The sequence below is a fragment of the Camellia sinensis genome, chromosome 15, assembly GCF_055761805.1.
Source record: "Camellia sinensis isolate YWXY chromosome 15, ASM5576180v1, whole genome shotgun sequence".
Taxonomy (NCBI): Eukaryota; Viridiplantae; Streptophyta; class Magnoliopsida; order Ericales; family Theaceae; genus Camellia; species Camellia sinensis.
Genome location: NC_138975.1, coordinates 123,624,656 through 123,647,719, shown reverse-complemented (window position 1 = coordinate 123,647,719; position 23,064 = coordinate 123,624,656). Strand labels below are relative to the sequence as shown.

The 23,064-nt window shown below is 39.4% G+C and overlaps 1 protein-coding gene across 1 annotated transcript in view; it reads right to left on the bottom strand.

Annotated features, from left to right (window-relative positions):
* Positions 1-231: 231 nt before the first annotated feature.
* LOC114256720 (agamous-like MADS-box protein MADS2) overlaps positions 232-23,064 on the bottom strand; it is a 53,742-nt gene continuing 30,909 nt past the window's right edge. The window contains exons 7-8 of the mRNA XM_028196391.2: positions 1,865-2,001; positions 232-577 (exon numbers count right to left, since the gene is read on the bottom strand). Coding sequence (XP_028052192.2) covers positions 493-577; positions 1,865-2,001 — 222 coding nt within the window. The 3' untranslated portion in view covers positions 232-492. The remainder of the gene's footprint in view (positions 578-1,864; positions 2,002-23,064) is intronic.

The window sequence follows — 23,064 nt, the reverse complement described above, 5'->3', positions numbered from 1 at the left end:
GAACTCTATTGAAAGACAATTTAAATTACATAGAGCACAAAAAAATATGGCCTTATTATCGACAGAGATTGCAAAATATGGTATAAAAAATACCCAAATTAAAAAAGATAATTTGTTTCACTTTACAAACCAAAAATAAAGGGGAATTATATATATATATATATATATATATATATTTATTTATTTGCAATACAAAGCAAGAAAACCAGTCTCAGATGCTAACTAATGGTCACTACCATGTTTTCTTAGACAATCCAGTATGTTACAATTCCATATAATTACAAACCATACATCTCATGGCTAATGGTGTGCCATGTTCCTTGGGATCGAATTGTCACTGTCTTCCTTGATAACAAACTTAAATTGACTTATTGTTTTCAGCAATGACTACAATTTGCTCAATACAGATCATCATAACCATCAAAAAGAAAAGAAAAGAAAAGAAAATTGTTATCTTGTAGATAGTCCCAAGAGGAAATGTCAAATTTTCGATTAAAGCATCCACCCGGGAATGAAGCCATTGGCAATTTGGGTAGGGGCTGCTGCATTCATCTCATCTGTACCCATAGGGTTGTATCTAAAACCAGAGAATTTGTTACATTAGAAAATTGTTCCAATCATAAAACATTAACGAGAAATAAGTCAAACAAATAGAACGAAAGATATACGTGGTTCGACAATGTGTTTGTTTCCATGGTGGAGAAGAGATCAAATCCATTATGTGAAATAAGAATTGCAAAGCTTTGAACCTTTTAAGTCAATTACTCTACAATCAAGGCCGACCAAGATAATTTGATGCCCTCAAGCAACAACTTTCATTGAGGCTTTATATATTTTTTATTTAAAATTTATATTCTCATTTTTAGATGAAAATGTACGAATTAAATATTTGTATTCAAGTTTTTCTAACTTATTATTTTCAATTGATAATATGATTAATCCACTTAATATTTCTTGTGAGATAGTAGATTTTTATCAATTTTAATTTAAAATAAATTATTTTTGTAGAAGCAACTGTTACATATTGTTAATAATATTTTGTAAATAATGAATGCATTAGAAATAAACATATTATTTATATATAATTTAATATATTAATTGGCCTACTTTACCCATTCTCAAATTTCTTTAAAATTATGAATTTTAAAACAAATCTAAACTATTTATATTAGATAAATCAAGTTGTTTCATGTTATTTTCAAGACTACGACAATATATATATATATATATATATTCAAACTATCAGTGTGTAATGGTTTTAATTTTTAGAAATTAATAGAAAACAAAAGGTATATTTGTACATTTGAAATTACTCAAACCTAATTTCTATTGAAGAAATTGAAAGATAGATTTGGGTGTTTTGTATTTTTTTTATATTTAGTTTTTAAAGTCAACTAGTATAGTTCATTTCCGGCCTTTTTGTTTTTGGTTTTTTTTGTCTACTTCTTCATATGGACCAATGCATTTTAAAATATATATGTGTGTGCGCGCGCACACATAAACTATATGATGCGTTACTTATAATATTTGAGCTTTTAAAAAATTGGAGTCTTCTTTTCTAGCAAGCATTTTTTTTCACTTGGTGGATCCTTTTTTTTTTTAAAATAAAAAAAAAAAAAAAAAAAAGACTATGTTGGCCTCAACTACGATATATAGGCTTTCAAAAAATATGGAGCCCTAAATATTAAGGACCAAGAGCAAAAAACTTTGTTGGCGTCATAAGTGAGTCAGCCTGGTCCCTTTACTCGGTGAAAGGCCTCTTATAATAAATCTCAGTATAGAGTAAAAATGCAAGTCACCTCACAATCAGATTAGAGTTAAAATGTAGTCCTTGAATTTCAAGAGTGAAAGGATGAAAAAGTACCCGATTTGCAGCGTCGAATTGAGCCCCAAAGGCTGAAAAAATCCCTCGGACTGGGCGGGAAATCGGTTGTAATGCATGGTCTGTCCGCCAGCCTCCCATGATAATTGAAGAGGATTTTCTGCAGTAGTTTCCTCCAACTGATAAACAAAAATTCAAAGGCTATGAATCAATCTTTTTGGGAATTGCTCTACTTTAGTGATGTATGTTTTCTTTCCATAATCCTTATTTGCTTAATGTATTAATTATTTTGAGTTAATAATTTATTTTTTATTTTTTTTTGGCCAATAAAAATGAGTAGATCATAGAATCAAGGTTCTAAATCGCGGTATCGGGTAACGTAACGGTATCGATCGCGGAGTATCGGTATCGGTAGTATCGATCGGTACGTATCGGGAATCGGGTGTCGCGGTGGTGAAATTTTAAAAATCATTTTAAAGGTTTTTCAACTTTTTCTTTCCCGTACCGGTCCGAACCGGTGAGTATCGGCCCGTCGCGGCTTGTGTAACGGCTTGTGTAACGCTTACAGGCCGATACGTACCGGGACTCGGCCGATACTCCTGCGATTTTTAATCTCAGTGGTATATCGGCCTGTATCCGTCGCGGCACCCCATTTTTCCGATACGTATCGGCCGATACGTAGCGTATCGGCCGATATTTAGAACTATGCATAGAATAGAAGTGTGGGCAAACCCATTCCTAATTCCTGCAACAAAACAGGATGTACAAAGGCTTTCAGCGGGTAATCACACATTCAACCACAAAATTTTCAAATCTGAATAAAAAGTCTTTAATCCAAAATAATAATAATAAAATTACGGGTAAATTACCCCTTCCGAGATTTCAAAAAAATACAATAAACTCAACACGTTTGATATAATTACATTGATAATTCTATTAGCAAGGCTAATTAATGCAACTAAAATTAATGCAGAAATGTATAATATGGGGAAAATATACATTTTAATATATATAAAAAAAAAAGAGTAAATTACAAATACACCGTTTTTTAAAGTACAAATTGCCTCCCATGGTTTGGTAAATTACAAATACTTTTTTTTTTAAAATTTTATTTGACAGAATTAATAGGAAAAAAAATTCTTAACTGCTCTCCTGTACAATAATAAAATTACTTAAATTATTAATTAAAATAAATTTCTGACATTATTAAAAATTAATTAATTGACTTGATAATTTATTTAAAAAATGGGTTATTTGTTATGTAATGAGAAACTTTAAGGGGCGGGATGTAATTTTTAAAAATACAGAGGCAATTTATATTTTAAATAAATCTCAAGGGGTGTATTTGTAATTTATCCAAAAAAACATGATAATATCAATTACTGATGAAAAAGAGACTAAGCATTATATGAATTAAAACATTAAGAAAAGTTGATGTAATTATGTTAAAAGTATAGAGCTTATTGTATTTTCTACAAATCTTAGGGGCATTCATTGTAATTTACGCTAAAATGAAATATGGCAAGTAGGAATTGGAACTTATGGTTGTTTGGGATGATCTAAATAAATGTATTTTTTGTCTTTTTACGAAAAGATATACAAAAAAGTATAGAGGTGATATGATGAAAAAAAAATAAAAAGATGAATTATTTGAGATATGCCAAACTTGGCCTTAATATCTCCACAAATGAAATGATTTTCTCACACAATTATGTGAGGAGTTATATTGCAATTTATACACACTGTTCTTGTACATTATCCAATAGCCTGATAAGATATAATAATATGATAACCATCATGATCACCTAAACAAATTACTAACCACGTAACCAACAGATCAACGTTATCAAATATGCCCCATCAAGATGAAGCATCTCGTGGAAGGAGTTTCAGCTTGTCACAAAGAAATTGAAACTTAGAGGACGAAAGCCCTGTGGTATGAACATCGGCAATCTGATCCTTGAAAATAGGATTGGCAGTGAGGTAGGTAGTCCCGACATTGTCACACCACAAGGCTGGAGAAGTGGAAATGGACACACCAAGTTGATATAACAATGATTGTAGCCAACTTAATTCCGCAGCGGCATCAGCTAAAGCCATATATTCAGATTCCGTCGAAGACCGGGCAACAGTGCGTTGCTTGCGAAAGGACCAAGAAATGAGATTAACTCCAAGAAAAATGGCATAACCACCAGTAGATTGATGATCATCAACACAACCAGCCTAATCAGCGTCTGAGTAGGCTTGCAATTGAAAGGCCGAGTCTTTGGAAAGAAAAAGACTATATGTAGCAGTGTGTTTGAGGTAGCGCAAAATACGCTTGATAGTCGTCCAGTGATTGTCGTAAGGAGAATACATAAATTGGCAAGCCTTGTTAACAACAAAAGCAATATTTGGACGAGTGAGTGTAAGGTATTGAAGGGCACCAACAGTTTGGCGATACCGTGTGGGGTTAGCAAAGGGTTGGCCACCATGTTGGCATAGTTTGATAGTGGAAGACATGGGAGTGAGGACAGGTTTAGAAGAGGCCATCCCGGTTTTCTATAAAAGATCAGTGATATAGCGACATTGGGAGAGGTAGAGACCCGCAAGAGTAGGGAAAACTTCAACCCTAAGAAATAATGTAAAGGCCCAAGATCCTTAAGAGCAAATTCAAATTTGTAACTTGGAAATAATGGAAGAAATACAAGACGAGTCATTTCCTGTAAGCAAAATGTCATCAACATAAGCCAGCATATAAACACAAACCGTGTTGTGACAATAGATAAACAAATAGGCATCAGACTTGGAAGAGCGAAAACCAACGATAAGCAAAAAGATAGGCAAACGGGTAAAGCAAGCTCGGGGAGCTTGTTTGAGATGATAAGGAGAAATGTGAAGGCGACAAACAAAGTCAAGGTGGGTAGAGTCAACAAAACCGAGAGGCATTAGGGAGCTTGTTTGAGACCATAAAGAGAAATATGAAGGCAACAAACAAAGTCAGGGTGGGTAGAGTCAACGAAACCGAGAGGTTGAACCATGTAAACTGGATCAAACAAGTAGCCATTGAGGAAGGCATTGTTCACATCAAGTTGACGAATGACCCAATAGTGCAACGGCTAAGGAGAGCACCGTACAAATGGTAGTTGATTTAACAACAGGACGAAACGTACCGAAGTAGTCTAGACCAGGCTGTTAATGAAAGCCCTTAGTTACAAGATGAGCTTTATAGCGATCAATATAGCCATCGGGATTCCGCTTAATGCGATAAACCCATTTACACCCAACAACATTGAACGAAGGAGATGAGAGAATAAGAGACCAAGTACCATTTGAGAGAGGAGATTTGGACGCAATAGAGTAAGAAGTGGGCTTACCAACATTATCTGCTAGGAAAATGCTAGGCATCAAGAAAAATGCTCCATGAAAATGATCATGAACAAATCTCCATCCTTGTATTACACTTTGTAACTTATTGTATATATAATCTAAAGGTCAAAAATTTTTCATGATACCTAACATTGCTCTGTCTGCTAATGTAATAACCACCATCACTGCTTACCGATAAACATTGATTACCGTCAAACTGAACTGATTATGACTGATAATTGAACTGATTAAAGTACTGAACTGACTGACTGAAAACTGGAACTGAATTGACTGAGTCTATCTGTTTAATTGTGCATCTATCTGTTTGATTGACTATTTGATCTGTTCGTGTTTTAGTGTTTAAACTGCTAATTGAAGGCCTTATCGGCGGCCGAACCGGGAATTGATTGATGTTTTACGATCATCATAATTAATGTGATTTTATGGTATAATTACCTGAAAACTGAGTAGGTATGATTAAATTAGATTAAAATGAGTTAAATTGCAATGGTTGCCGTAATTACACAAATGCCACTCTAGTGGCCCACTACTTGGACCTTCTTGAGACTTGATTTCACTTAGGAGCAACATTTGATCAGCCTTTTCCTTGAGTTCCACCGAGTAGAGAGAGATGAGAGCTTTAAGAGAGAATTGAGTTCATGTTTGTGAATTGGCTTGAGAGACTTGAAGGAAATTGAAGTGTATTTGCATATTTGAGCTCCCTCACTCCTAATTCTACACCTAAGGTAGATCATTCATCTTCTTAATTGTGTCTTTGAGTTGTTCTTGCATGGTTCATGTCTAATTGTAGAGCTAAGTCATGAATTGGTTCATTAATGGTGAATTGAAGCTCACTTCATGCATGCATGTTTGAATTAATGAGTTTTCGAGTTGAATTCATGGTAAAATGGTGCATGCATGTTCATAATTATGTAATGGTCCATGTTTTCAACTTGTTTTGGGATCAAGTGGCTCCTTAGAACATCAAATTGGAGCTTCAAAATGATTTGAATTCATGCATGTTTGCATGTTCATATTGTTCATGAAATTGGATTGAAATTGAGTTTGAATTAAGCACCCTTAGGCTTTGATTTCTCAAAATTGAGCTTTGAACCGTGTTATTCTATATGTTTACAAGTGTTTTCTGGAAATTCAACCCAAGAGGATCAGTTTTGATGCTTTTGAACCTGGGTTTTGGCTTGGAGGTGCAATCTGGAATTCCCAGATTTTGCACTTCCGCTCGAGCGAGGGGAGTTCCGCTCGAGCGTGGAATCCGAGCATCCAGTATCTCTGCACTGTTTTACAGTCCGCTCGAGCGAAGGATTGGGCGCTCGAGCGGAGTCATGTGTCTCAAGCTCGAGCGGGCGTCGAGCGTCCGTCGAGCGGAGATTTCATCCATCCAGTACTTTTCAGTACGCTCGAGCGGGAAAGTTGACGCTCGAGCGTGTACCTTTGTTGCATGTCCGCTCGAGCGGGTAAACCTACGCTCGAGCGGGAATCTGTTTTTCTGAAAATTCTGAAACTGTTTTCTGATCACATCTTTGCATCCTCATCCCATTCTAGGCATTCTTAGGCCTAGTTTAAGGCATATTGTTGAGGATATAGATGTAGAACACACCGGGGCATTAGGGATTAAATTATGATATTTCCCAACTGTGTAGCTTAGTGTGTGTTCAACCTGTGAACTGTGTAGGGTTGGCGACTGGGGAGACACGCTCTAGCACACTGTGGCCCGAACACTATGAGTAACAATTGTGTAAAGATATGTTCAACTGAGAATGTTTTCTGACTGTTTAACGAAACTGTTTTCTGAAGTACTTATTATTAATTGTTGAATGTATGTCCTATATTCTGAAATGTATTGTGGCATCCTTAGCAACTGTTGTATACTGTTACTGCTACTGTTACAGAGATCTCTGTCGGTTCCCTCGCGGAACCACTACTGTTTACTGACTGATGGCCATCATTACTGTTTGGTCTTTAAGACCTACTGTTTACTGCTATGCTAATGGATGTACCACATATGACTGAATAACTGTTCTGACTGAAAGACTGAAGTATTGTTTAATGAACTGTTTTCATTACTGTAAGGACATTTCATTCTTAACCTCTTTACGCATTATGTTATTCACTGGGCTTTAGCTCACTGTTTATATATATATGTAGGTGCTCAGCCACCAGATCGGAGCTAGGAGCGCGGGTTAGACTCCAGTTTTGTCAAGCCAACCTTTGTGCCTCACTGCGAGGTTCTAAGTTGCCATGCTATGGCTTTGGGGTGTCTTGTTTTTCCCCCATCTGTCCCCACACTGTTGGACTACTGTATAGACTGTCAGCTGCTAACTGTACTGTTACCAAGGGATTAGGTCCCTGTACTGTGTAACAGTAAATTTTGTATAGACTGTACTGCTTGTATATGTGAATGCATGAAAAATCTTTTTGGCATACAGACTGTCACAGCTCAATGGACATTATTTATTTACTGTATTGGCTTCCGCCAGGCCCTGTACTCTGTTTTACTGTGTTACTGTTCTGCAGGCCTTTGGTAATCTCGGATTACTGGCCGGTTACGGTGCTAAACCCATAGGGCCGGGTTTGGGTCGTGACAGAGTGGTATTAGAGCGATACTTAACCACGAGTCATACCACACATACGTGTCCAAATGAGCTATAGGGTGTCCTAGAAAAGTGAGTAGGGCATTTCATGACCTTGAAAAGCGTGTGGCTATGTTATAACTGAATATCTGCTAATGTGTTAAATTGTGAAACAAATGACTGCTTATGTTTAAAACTGTTATAACTGCTTATAGTGAAATGGACAATGCAAATGAACCTGAATCCTCCTCTACCGAGGCAAGAATGGAAAGAATGGAAAGAATGATGGAACTGATAACTGCTAGACTTGAACAATAACAGAACCAACAGCCCCCACCTCCTCCTCCGGTACAGCCGGAACCTAATGCGAATATGAATGATGCGGATATTATTGCTCTGACCCAGAAGTTCAACAAAATGAAACCGCCATCCTTTCAGGGAGGCCTTAAACCGTTAAAAGCTGAAGCTTGGGTTCTGGAAACAGAAAAACTATTTGAAGTGTTTCCGTGCTCCGAAGCGAATAAAGTATTGTTAGCTACCTTCACCCTACAGGAAGAAGCTAGAAGGTGGTGGATGTTGATCCGCGATACAAATACTGTTATGACTTGTGCTCAGTTCAAGGAGTCCTTCTTTGAAAAGTACTTCCCACAGTGTGTCAGGGATAGGAAAGTGACTGAATTCGAACAACTGAGACAGGGTACGATGTCCGTTGCGGAATATGAAACAAAATTTACTGAACTTGCCAGATATGCACCACACATGGTGGACACTGACTACAAGAAGGCCAGAAAATTTGAGGGTGGCCTTAATGTTGCAATACTTGACCGAATAAATGTTTTGAAACTACCGACTTTTGTGGGTGTTCTCGACCGGGCATTGATGGCCGAGTCAAACATTGAAGCACTGAAAACTGAAACACCAACGTCAGAATGGTGTAGTAAGAGGCAGGGTTTTAAATTCAAGAAAAGCAAGCACAACCCGACCAACAAGAAATAGAATACGGGGTCGACAACTAACCCCAGTCAAGGAAGTGGGTTCATTCCACCCTGCTCTGTATGTGGCAACAAGCACAAAGGGGTTTGTCACAAAATATCCAGAGCCTGCTACAGATGTGGCAAAGTGGGCCACATGGTTAGAGACTGTCCCTCTGCTCTGCAAGTTAGTAGCAAAGCTACGCCAAGCGCAGCAGCGTCAACTGTAGCACCAAAGCCTAACCCCAAAGCTACCGGGAAGGAGCCCATGAGGCAGGGCCGAGTATTCGCCCTAGTACCGGGAGACGTGCAAAATACTGAAACCGTTGTGTCAGGTATCCTCTCTATTTGTACACAAAATGCATATGTATTGATTGACTCGGGGTCTACACATTCTTATATATCGCATGCTTTCTCACGAAAATTGAATAGACCCTTAGAAGCCATGAACTATCTGCTAGCCGTATCATCACCCGTAGGAGGATCCATGACATGTGCTTATATGTACCCCGCATGTGAAATCATTGTTGGGGATATGCATCTGTTTATTGATTTACTACCATTGAACATTGATCATTTTGATGTAATATTGGGGATGGATTGGTTACAAAAATATCATGCCACTATTAATTGTGTGACCAAGCAAGTTGTTTTCCGCCCACCTGGTTTGCCTGAATTCGTGTTTAATGGGAGTGGAGTAGTACCTCCTCCGTATTTGATTTCGCCAGTGAAAGCCGTTAAATTACTTAGAAAGAGGTATAAAGGATATCTGTGTTCTGTGCTGACTGTGTCTACTGATGATAGTGTTAAAACTGATGTGAATTGTATTCCTATAGTCAGGGAATTCCCAGATGTATTTCCAGATGATCTGCCAGGGAATTTGATTGACAGGGAGATTGAATTTACCGTCGATGTGATTCCGGGTACACAGCCGATATCGAAAGCTCCTTACAGAATGGCCCCAACTGAACTGAAGGAGCTGAAAGTGCAATTGCAAGAACTGCTAGACAAGAAGTTTATCAGGCCCAGTACTTCGCCATGGGGTGCACCGGTTTTGTTTGTAAAGAAGAAAGATGGCTCGCTGAGACTGTGCATTGATTACCGTGAATTGAACAAGGTAACTGTGAAAAATAAATACCCATTACCGCACATTGATGATTTATTTGATCAGTTACAGGGTGCACAAGTGTTTTCTAAGATTGATATCAGATCGGGGTATCATCAACTGAAGGTTAAACCGGAAGACATTGATAAAACTGCTTTTAGAACGAGGTATGGCCATTATGAATTTTTAGTTATGCCATTCGGAGTCACGAATGCCCCTGCTGCTTTTATGGACCTCATGAACAGAATTTTTAAACCATACCTTGATGATTTTATTGTTGTATTTATTGATGACATATTGATTTACTCCAAGAGTATAGAAGAACATGAACATCATCTGAGACTTGCCCTACAAACCTTAAGAGAACAGAAACTGTATGCTAAACTGTCTAAATGTGAATTTTGGCTTGACCATGTTATGTTTTTGGGGCATGTTGTTAGCAAAAATGGAATTTTTGTTGATCCGCAGAAAATTGAAGCTGTAGTGAACTGGCCTAGACCAACAAATGTGACTGAAGTCCGAAGCTTTTTGGGATTGGCTGGATATTACAGAAGATTTGTCAAAGATTTCTCCAAAATCGCTTTACCATTGACTCAACTGACTCAGAAGGGGATATCATTTGACTGGACTGACCAAAGAGAATCTGCTTTCCAGGAGTTGAAAACTCGACTAGTGACTGCACCTGTTTTGACCTTACCTTCAGGTACGGATGGTTATACTGTGTTTAGTGATGCTTCTCATAAGGGTTTGGGATGTGTTTTAATGCAGAATGGGAAAGTAATTGCCTATGCTTCCCGACAACTGAGACCGCACGAAAAGAACTACCCGACCCATGATCTGGAACTTGCTGCAGTAGTATTTGCACTGAAAATCTGGCGTCACTATCCATATGGGGTGACATGTGAAGTATATACCGACCATAAGAGTTTAAAGTATTTCTTCACACAGAAAGAACTGAACATGAGACAGCGGAGATGACTAGAACTGATTAAAGACTATGACCTACAGATACCGTACCACCCGAGAAAAGCCAATACCGTTGCCGATGCATTGAGCCGAAAATCAATTGGAAACTTAGCCTGTTTACTCACTGGACAAAAAAAGCTGCTTTGTGACCTTGAAAAATCTGAAATTGAAATTGTTTTGCGAGAACAAGGTGGAACCTTAGCTGCTATTTCTGCTCAACCGGCACTGATTAAAGAAATTAAAGAGAAACAGCAACTGGATGACTTCTTGAAGAAGATCATTGAAGAAAGAGAATCTAAACCGAGACTGGGATTCAAATTTGAGAAAAATGCACTGAAATTTCAAGAAAGACTGTGTGTACCGAACGATACTGAACTGAAAAGAAGAGTTCTGCAAGAGGACCACAACTCAAAATTTTCTATCCATCCAGGGAATACGAAAATGTATCAAGATCTGAAATTGAATTTCTGGTGGCCGGGAATGAAGAAAGAAATTGCCGACTTTGTATCCAAATGTCTTCATTGCCAACAAGTTAAAGCCGAACATCAACGACCCGCAGGCTTATTGCAGCCCTTACCGATACCGGAGTGGAAATGGGAACATATTACTATGGATTTTATTGTGGGATTGCCTCGCTCCAGTAAAGGTATGGACTTGATTTGGGTTATTGTTGATAGACTGACTAAATCTGCTCATTTCTTACCTGTTAAGACAATTTATAATGCGGACAAATTGGCTATACTCTATATTGATGAAATTGTTAGACTACATGGAGTGCCTGTGTCTATTGTTTCTGACAGGGATTCGAAGTTTACATCGAGATTTTGGCAAAGTCTACAGACTGCATTGGGTACTGAATTGAGGCTGAGTAGTGCCTATCATCCTCAGACAGATGGTCAGTCAGAAAGGACCATCCAAACTCTGGAAGATTTACTGAGAATGTGTGTCCTTGATTTTCAGGGAGATTGGGAAATTCATCTGCCATTAGTTGAATTCGCCTACAACAACAGCTACCATTTGAGTATTAGTATGGCGCCTTTCGAGGCATTGTATGGCAGAAAATGTAGATCTTCGATTTGCTGGGCAGAAGTTGGAGACGGGCCTTTGCTTGGGCCCGAGATTGTTTATGAAACGACTGAGAAAGTGAAACTGATTCAACAGAGACTGAAAACCGCACAGAGCAGACAGAAAAGTTATGCTGATGTCAGAAGACGAGACAGAGAGTATGAAGTGGGTGATCACGTATTTGTGAAAGTGACACCGATGAAAAGCCAGACTCATTTTGGAGTCAAGGGCAAGTTAGCACCGAGATACGTCGGACCGTATGAGATTATTGAGAAAATTAATCCGGTGGCGTATCAAGTTGCGCTTCCTCCTGAAATGGAGCACATGCATAACGTTTTCCACATTTCGATGTTAAGAGATTATCTCCGGGATCCCTTCCATGTAATTGAGCCTACTCGGGTAGTGTTGAGTGATGACTACACTTACGAGGAACGGCCTATACAGATTATAAACAGACGGATCAAGAAACTGAGAAACAAGGAGATCCCGCTAGTGAAAGTTGACTGGCAAAACCATGGTGGTGTGTACGCCACTTGGGAAAGGAAAGATGACATGGCTAAAAGATATCCTGAACTGTTTCCACTGAATCCTGTTTTCTTCCAGAATGAAGGTAACTCGAGTTTAGAGGACTCAACTCCTTATAAGGAGGGGAGACTGTAATAACCCTCATCACTGCTTACCGATAAACATTGATTACCGTCAAACTAAACTGATTATGACTGATAATTGAACTGATTAAAGTACTGAACTGACTGACTGAAAACTGGAACTGAATTGACTGAGTCTATCTGTTTAATTGTGCATCTATCTGTTTGATTGATTATTTGATCTGTTCGTGTTTTAGTGTTTAAATTGCTAATTGAAGGCCTTATCGGCGGCCGAACCGGGAATTGATTGATGTTTTACGATCATCATAATTAATGTGATTTTATGGTATAATTACCTGAAAACTGAGTAGGTATGATTAAATTAGATTAAAATGAGTTAAATTGCAATGGTTGCCGTAATTACACAAATGCCACTCTAGTGGCCCACTACTTGGACCTTCTTGAGACTTGATTTCACTTAGGAGCAACATTTGATCAGCCTTTTCCTTGAGTTCCACCGAGTAGAGAGAGAGATGAGAGCTTTAAGAGAGAATTGAGTTCATGTTTGTGAATTGGCTTGAGAGACTTGAAAGAAATTGAAGTGTATTTGCATATTTGAGCTCCCTCACTCCTAATTCTACACCTAAGGTAGATCATTCATCTTCTTAATTGTGTCTTTGAGTTGTTCTTGCATGGTTCATGTCTAATTGTAGAGCTAAGTCATGAATTGGTTCATTAATGGTGAATTGAAGCTCACTTCATGCATGCATGTTTGAATTAATGAGTTTTCGAGTTGAATTCATGGTAAAATGGTGCATGCATGTTCATAATTTTGTAATGGTCCATGTTTTCAACTTGTTTTGGGATCAAGTGGCTCCTTAGAACATCAAATTGGAGCTTCAAAATGATTTGAATTCATGCATGTTTGCATGTTCATATTGTTCATGAAATTGGTTTGAAATTGAGTTTAAATTAAGCACCCTTGGGCTTTGATTTCTCAAAATTGAGCTTTGAACCGTGTTATTCTATATGTTTACAAGTGTTTTCTGGAAATTCAGCCCAAGAGGATCGGTTTTGATGCTTTTGAACCTGGGTTTTGGCTTGGAGGTGCAATCTGGAATTCCCAGATTTTGCACTTCCGCTCGAGCGGGGGGAGTTCCGCTCGAGCGTGGAATCCGAGCATCCAGTATCTCTGCACTGTTTTACAGTCCGCTCGAGCGGAGGATTGGGCGCTCGAGCGGAGCCATGTGTCTCAAGCTCGAGCGGGCGTCGAGCGTCCGTTGAGCGGAGATTTCATCCATCCAGTACTTTTCAGTACGCTCGAGCGGGAAAGTTGACGCTCGAACGTGTACCTTTGTTGCATGTCCGCTCGAGCGGGTAAACCTGCGCTCGAGCGGGAATCTGTTTTTCTGCAAATTCCGAAACTGTTTTCTGATCACATCTTTGCATCCTCATCCCATTCTAGGCATTCTTAGGCCTAGTTTAAGGCATATTGTTGAGGATATAGATGTAGAACACACCGGGGCATTAGGGATTAAATTATGATATTTCCCAACTGTGTAGCTTAGTGTGTGTTCAACCTGTGAACTGTGTAGGGTTGGCGACTGGGGAGACACACTCTAGCACACTGTAGCCCGAACACTGTGAGTAACAATTGTGTAAAGATATGTTCAACTAAGAATGTTTTCTGACTGTTTAACGAAACTGTTTTCTGAAGTACTTATTGTTAATTGTTGAATGTATGTCCTATATTCCGAAATGTATTGTGGCATCCTTAGCAACTATTGTATACTGTTACTGCTACTGTTACAGAGATCTCTATCGGTTCTCTCGCGGAACCACTACTGTTTACTGACTGATGGCCATCATTACTGTTTGGTCTTTAAGACCTACTGTTTACTGCTATGCTAATGGATGTATCACATATGACTGAATAACTGTTCTGACTGAAAGACTGAAGTATTGTTTAATGAACTGTTTTCATTACTGTAAGGACATTTCATTCTTAACCTCTTTACGCATTATGTTATTCACTGGGATTTAGCTCACTGTTTACCAAGTTGCCATGCTATGGCTTTGGGGTGTCTTGTTTTTCCCCCGTCTGTCCCCACACTGTTGGACTACTGTATAGATTGTCAGCTGCTAACTGTACTGTTACCAAGGGATTAGGTCCCTGTACTGTGTAACTGTAAATTTTGTATAGACTGTACTGCTTGTATATGTGAATGCATGAAAAATCTTTTTGGCATACAGACTGTCACAGCTCAATGGACATTATTTATTTACTGTATTGGCTTCCGCCAGGTCCTGTACTCTGTTTTACTGTGTTACTGTTCTGCAGGCCTTCGGTAATCTCGGATTACTGGCCGGTTACGGTGCTAAACCCATAGGGCCGGGTTTGGGTCGTGACAGCTAAGGAGGATGTTGTATGAGTAAGCAGGGCATGAGATAAAGTAGACTTCATGGAGCGTAAGACCATGTAGTAAGTACGAGGGAGAATAAGCGGATGCAGTGGGGAGAGAGAAGAAGGAGGAGAGGGTTTATTGAGATCAACTACGAGTTGAATACTTGGTGGAGAGTGGCATAGAGGAGAAGATGATGAATTGGTAGATGAAAGATGCTGGGAAATGACAAAAGAAGGAATAGAGAACAAAAGATTGTTTGAAGAAAAACAAGAGAAGAGGAAACTAAGGCTAGAGGTATTTGCAAAGAAGATCGAGACGAGAGAGGCACAGGCCTAGAGGTGGCCAATTTGTGGGTTGTAAAAGCCCAAGGGAAAAAGGAAGTGATAGAAGAGGGTTTTGGGCTGGGACCAAGAATGTATGAGCCAAGAAAAGAAAACGTGTGTTTATCGAACTAGACATAGCAAGCAACATATATGCAACCAGTGTGGCGATCAAGATAGCGATAACCAAGATGTGAGGGACTATGGCCAACAAAGACACACGGAGCAGATCGAAACTCCATTTTATGACGATTATACGAGAGGAGAAACGGGTAGCATAGACAAACTTTCCTCTTTTGTCACTCCTTCTACTCATCTTTCTGAACGTGTGGATTCTGTGTGTTGGTATTGTCATTTAGGCCATCCTCACTGCTGTGTTCTTCGTCAGATTGTCGCCACCAATAAGTTGCCTTACTCATCATCTACGTTGCCAGCTTTGTCTCATAGTTGTCAATTAGGCAAATCGAGTTGATCGTCTCTTCCTGTTAGTCAGACAATCAGTTTAGCTCCTTTAGATTTGAGTTTTAGTGATGTTTGGGGACTAGCTCCAGCACCCTCTGATGATGGTCATCGTTATTTTCTAATCTTTTTTAACAACAATTCCAAGTTTTTATGGTATTTTCCATTCACTCTCAAGTTTGATATGTATAATATTTTTCATCAAGAGTTTTCCTGGTTACTTTTTTTTTTGATCGGCAAAAAAAGAAACTTTATTGATGAAAACAAGTACAAGGTACAAATTAAGTTACACCAATAAAGAAAAGAGGAGTGCAGGAGCATCACAATGAGCTAGATGATCCCAACTAGGTTGGCACCAAAAAGCACATCCTATCATTTGCTAGCACCCCCAAGTTGGTGAGGAACCAACGAGAGAAACGGATCAAAACACCAAACCAATGCTGCTTTGCTGCTAGACATCATCTGGTAGAAACCAGCATAACAAACTAACAGCCAGCAAACTCAACAACCAGCAAACTAACAAACATCCTCTGGTAGATACTAACAGATCATACTAACAACCAGTAAACTCAACACACAATAGCACAAATGAGGATGAAGTCTTCTTCCTTGCTTCCATCAGCAAGCCACTTCAGCTACCCAGCAGAGGATGAACATAACCTCACAGCAATGCAAGACTGGTGCAGCATAGATCAAATCATCTTCCTAAACAAGACTGTTAAACGGAGGCACACAGCCAGCCACCTGGATGCCAAACAGCTCCACCATCTGTATAACACAGTAGTCCAAGGTAGAAAAAAAATAACTCCTTTTTAGGGACATTACAGCAGTCCAAGGCAACATTCTACAAGCATCAGGCATATTACAGCAGCAGCATGATACACAATTTTTATTTAGAAATAGCTCAGCAGCCTATAACCAGAAGCAGAAATACAATGTATGCACAATCATACCAGCAGAACAGACATTAGACCTGGCCAGCTCTGAACTACCATGACCACCAATCATACCAACAACCAACCAACCAAACAAACACTTTTTCACTCAACCTCCATTTCTAATGCAGAACTTCACCTGTGGCATGTTAAAGACTAGGTCATTAATAGAAAACTCCACCTGAGTTGGTGAGGCTTTGAGCCACCTAGCTACACGAACCTTCACTATTTCACACAGGTCTTCCACGTTTGGTTGAGAGCCATTAAAGATGCAATCATTTCGATGTTTCCATGTAGACCAGAGGATAGCCAGAGGAAGAACCTTCCAAATTTTCTTTTCCAGCTTCTTCATTCTACAACCATCCCACCAATTCAACAGTCCATTCATTGAACCTGGTAGCACCCACTGCATACCCCACCATCGAACGATGTTGGACCAAAGCAACCAAACGAAAGGACAGTACAATAGAATATGATCCACAGTTTCAATCTCATTATGACAGAAGACACAATCAAGATTTACATTCCCTGTTAGAATTCCAATTCTATGGAAGAAGCTCGAAGTTTTAATCTTACCCAGCCAAGCCATCCACCCAAAACATTGAACTTTTGGGGGAGCGAAATTATTCCAAATTAAAGCAGCCACTGGTAGTATAGGTCCTAGAAGTGATTCACTCCAAAGATAAACTGAAGAAATGGAAAAAAAGATTAGATGGGTCTGCATCCCATATGAGCTCATCAGATCTGGAATTGCACAGAGTTGGTGTAGAATTCAGCAAATGAAAAAGTCTGTTAGCTTCTTCCTCCTCCCATACCAACAGAGGTCTTCTGAAGTCCATGTTCCAGCCACCATTCTCTTCCCTTTTTTCAAAGAACACCCTTACCACACCATTTTTATCATTAGATAAGGAAAAGAGCCTTGGGAATTCCTCCATTAGGCATACATTACACATCCACTTGTCTCTGCAAAATCGAACTCTCCTCCCATCCCCCAAAACAATCTGAGAATTAGAGATAAAAAATTGGTGCAGCTCTGGATTGGACAGTACAGCTTGAATAATATCCGACCAGATCTTGGATTCTCTGCCTATTAACTGTGGTGTCCATCTTCCATCCAATGACACATACTTGGAGCAAATCACTTCCTTCCAAAGGGATTTATTCTCTACACCAAATCTCCACCACCATTTCAGCAAGAGACATTGATTGAAACTTTTTATCCTCCTCAACCCTAACCCACCTAGTTTCTTATTTTTAGAAACCACCTCCCACCAGACCATATGTATTTTCCTTCTAAGATCGGATCCACCCCAAAGGAATGTAGATTGTATTCTCTCAATTTCCTTTGCCACACCAGTAGGGATTCTAAACAGTGAGAGGTAATAGATAGGCAGATTAGACATAACCGATTTAATAAGAGTTAAGCGCCCAGCAAAAGATAACAACCTTCTCTTCCATGTGGACAATTTTTGTTTGAACTTATCAAGAACAGGTTTCCAAGTACTCCTCCTGCTGGGATTAGCCCCCAAAGGAAGCCCCAAGTATTTTAGAGGCAATTTATGGTGGCGACAATTTAAGGAAGAAGCAAACTCCTGCATCAAACCCTCATCTACCCCAATCCCACAGATGACACTCTTGTGATAATTAATTCTCAGACCTGATGCAATCTCAAAGCATCTTAGAATTCTTTTAATGTTGCCCACCTCCTCTTTATCCGCATTACAGAACAAAATCGCATCATCCGCAAATTGCAAGTGCGTGATTCTTAACCCATTAGAGCCCACCACAGCCCCTTGAATTAGACCCAGCTGTCTAGCTCTACTCAGCAAAATATTAAGACCTTCTGCTACAATGTTGAATAAGAATGGTGACAATGGATCTCCTTGCCTCAGGCCTCTTTGTGGACAAAACTCAGATGTTGGTGACCCATTCACCAAAACGGAGATCTTAGCAGAGGAAACACAAGTTTTCATCCATCGTAACCAACGATATCCAAATCCAAACTTTGCTAACATGTCGAATAAAAACTCCCAATTAATAGAGTCATAAGCCTTTTCAAAATCCAATTTAAGCACCAAGCCTTTTCTATTGGATCTTTTCCAACCATCCACTATTTCATTGGCTATCAATATGCCATCTAATATATTCCTTCCCCCCAAAAAAGCTGACTGAGCTTCGCCAATAATCTTGGGCATTACCTGCTTCATTTTGTTTGCTAGCACTTTAGCTACAACTTTATACAAGGAGCCAATCAAGCTAATAGGCCTATAATCATTCAAACAAAAAGGGCTTAAAGCTTTGGGAATCAGAGCTATAAATGAGCTATTCAGCCCACAAACAAGCCTTGCATTCTGATGAAAATCACTCATAAATTGTAGCACATTAACCCTCACAATTTTCCAACACTTTTTGAAAAATGACATATTAAACCCATTAGGGCCAGGTGCCTTAATTACCATCACAACATTTGATAACATTTTTAATCTCCTCCTCTGTAAACTCTGCCTCCAACTGTGCCACAACTTGAGCACTCCCTATGTTCTTGAAAGGGCCAGACAATTTGGGACGGACTTTCCAATTTTCTGAAAAAAGCCTCATAAATTGATTCTTAACGGCCTCCCTAATTGCCAAAGGCTCCTCTAACATTGAACCATTAACAGCAATTGAACACAAAGAGTTTCTACTATTTCTGCTACATGCCATAATATGAAAGAACCTTGTATTTTTATCCCCTTTAGATGCCCAATTCATTCGAGATTTTTGTAAGGAGGAAATAGTGGTTGATTTTAAGGAGGAAATAGTAAGGCAAGGCTTTGGGGATGTTAAGGTGAGACTAGGTGGGGGAAGAGATATGGTTCTAACCTTCACCTCAGTTGAAGATATGAAGGTCAAATTTCAGGAAATGCAAGAGTGGCTTAACGCATGGTGTGAATCAGCTCATGTATGGCGGCATGGGCTGGTACTCGAACAAGAACGACATGTCTGGCTAAGTTGTTATGGAGTTCCAATGAATCTGTGGAGTTTCTCTACATTTAGCAGCATTTGCAAGATCTGGGGTGCAGTGGATGCTATAGATGATGATACTCTTCGGCTAAACTCCCTCCACTGTGGTAAAGTGAGGATAGCCACGACTAGTATGGATACTATTAATCACACGATTAATCTGGAGTGCAAAGGTACACTATACCCTGTGCGGGTGTGTGAGGAACAAATTATAGTTTCTAAAACTTTGCAGGATCAATGTGTATGCCAATCCAATAAATGGAAGAATGGAGTGGAGTCATCTTCAGAGGCAAGTGCAGAGGCCCAGATCACGAACAAAAGCAGCAGGTTTGAGGAAGAAGATGACGATGTGGAGGTCCAGATGGACAAGAAGTCAGATATACGGGGTGATGTGGAGGTCCAGCTGGGCAAGAAGTTAGATTCACGGGGTGATGTGGCTGGAGTGGGTACTACTGTTTCACCTATTCTTGCAGATGCACTGGACGGGGATGATAGACTGAGAGATGTCTCAGTGGTAGCTGAAACTGATATGATGAAGGAAATGTCAACGGAAGGTGGCGCACGCGTAAATCAATTGGCAGAGGTAGGGATGAGCTGCAAGCAGTGTGATGATAGTGTCAGGCGTAGGGTAGATGGTGATGTATATACTCCTGGGTTCATTAGAAGTTTAAGTGGGTCTGAAAGTAATAGGCTGGGTATTCACCTTGAAGTGGCTCTTGATGGGGCCCAAATGGCAGGTGGGTTGGTTGGGTCGGCCCAAAGAACTGAGGGGCCAGTTCAACTTGATAAGTCTAACTTCCAAGACCCCATTACTTTTCCAGAGGGGCTTGATCAGTGTGTTAACTGTAACACAGTTGGTCCTAAGAGTTTATTAGCCCATTCTACAACAGCATCCGTCTGTCCAGCAATGAAGGAAAAAATGAAAGGTAAAACACTACCAGTTTCAACAAAACAGTTTTAGAAGCAGCAAATGAAAGGGAAATTTGATGTTTCCACGGGGTTGGGGGCATCTTCATTGAATTTAAGGAAAGGAGCAGTGTTCAGGTCGGCGGTAGCGGCCATCTCACTATCAATGGCAAGCGGAAACAGTAGAGGAAGAAGATTATTGACAGAGGCGGAAGCTTCAATTCAAATAGGAAAAGCCCTCGGTCTTGAGTGTGAAGGCAAAGAAGAGGAGGTGCTTAGTAAATTACATGATCTTGAAGCTCAAGACAAACAAAGAGCAAGGCTGGGTGAAGGGGATGCGAGTTAGATTAAAATGATCGGCTGGGTAGAGGGTTTTCATATGCTTATGAAGATATAATCCTGGAATGTGAGGGGAATTGGAAGGCCTCAAAAGAAGAGACAAATAAAGAAAAGTCTTGCAGAGAGAAAAATGGATATTGTGCTATTACAAGAAACCAAGAAGGCAGTAGTTGATTCTACCTTGGTTAGGTCTATGTGGCCGAGGGATCAATTTGATTTCATGGCAGTAGATGCGATTGGTCAAGCTGGAGGGCTACTATGTATTTGGAACCCAGAGGTGTTTTTCCTGAAGGATTGCTGCAGTAACTAGAATTTCATCCTTTTATCAGGTACATTATTTTCTAGTTTTGATTGTGTAATTATCAACGTTTATGGCTCTAACGAGGTGGCTAAAAGAAAAGAGACTTGGGATGTGTTAGTGAGGTTGAAATTCAATTTCTTGGGGCCATGGTGTTTGGGGAGTGACTTCAATGAAATAAAGAACATTTCCGAAAGAATAGGGTGTTTGAGAAGGGATCGTGGGATGAGAGACTTTAACAATATGATTGAACAACTCGAGTTGATAGACATTCCTATGTTAGGGAGGAAGTTTACTTGGTGCAATTCTCAAGCTAGGGAGAAATGGAGCCGAATTGATTGATTTCTTCTTAATTATGAGTGGGTGCAGAATTTTTCCTTCAAATTATGGGGGCTTCCTAGATTTTTGTCCGATCATTGTCCTATTATTCTGATGGAGGATGATAGGGATTGGGGCCCTAAGCCTTTTAGGTTCCTCAATGCCTGGCTTCTTCATCCCAAATTTTTATCTTGTGTTCAACAAAGTTGGTCGGAATCTGCTGTGGATGGATGGGCAGGGTTTAAATGTCTTATGAAGTTTAAAGCACTGAAACAGGTCCTCAAACAGTGGAATGTTGCGGTGTTTGGTAAGATTGAATCAAAACTGAAAAGTGTAGAAGATGAGGCTCATGCTCTTGATTTGTTAGCTGAGGATCGACCATTACTTGATACAGAACTGTAGAGAAGAAAGGAAATGCGGGGTGATGTGTGGAGGTTACGTAAATGTGAGGGTCGATCCTCCCTTAGCTGAGGATCGACCATTACGTAAATCCTGGTTACTTGATCCTTAATAAAAAAATGTGAGGGGTGAAATTCAAAATAGACACCATTATCTATACTGAATTGGTGAACAGAAAGTAAGGATTTAGTAAGGGAGGGGACATACAAAACATTATACAACCGAAAGGAAGAGGAATGAGTGTGAAAAGTAGTTGTAACAACATGAGAAATGGACAAGGAAGAGGAATGCGTGTGAAGAGTAGTTGTAACAGCATGAGAAATGGACAAGCTCTTACCGTTACCCACACGAAGTTGATCAGGACCATTGTAATCAGTATGATGAGTCAAGGCAATAAGATCAGGAGTGACATGATGGGTCACACCCAGGGACGGAACTAGGATTTCATCATCGGAAGGACCAGAAGACAAATAAAAATTTTCACTATATACATAAACACTCATATATGTACAATATGATATATAAATTATATCTATACACATAAAAAAAATTCAAAATACTATAGAAGTAATTTCTAATATGATAAAAAAGTTTTTTTGGTGCAAAATAAAAAAAGAGAATGCAAGATGGCATAAGAATGAGATATATATTTTTTATATTATGAGTCATTTTATGTATAAAATGAGATATATATATTGTTAAAATGCCATAACAAATCGTATTTTTTTACAGAAATAGGAGGCCATGGCCCCTTATAGTCTTCTCCTAGTTCTGTCCCTTGTTGCACCAGTGTCGATAAACCAGTTGGAAACAAAGGATGGAACAACATAGTGTTTTTTGATCAGTAAAGAAAAATTTCATTAATCAACATGAAATTAAAGGTACAGGAAGATGAAATGCACTGAGAGAGATTCGGACCGTACAAAGTACCCCTACTACTGCTACTCATAACCATACAACCAACCCCTTGGCCTCACGATTTTTTTTTTAAACAAAAAACGTTAAGAAGGACTTAACAAAAATAAAATACATGATTCTCCACAAAATCAACCCACCAAAACACCCAAACTACTAAAAAAACCTATTCTAACACCCAAGTTGGTAACCCAAAAATTTTAAACACCAACTGCACTCCCACGCCTATGCTGTCCATGCCTGTGCCAAGACCAACTGCCCATGCCTATGCTGCACTCCCATGCCTACACTGCCAATGTTGATGCCTTCCCA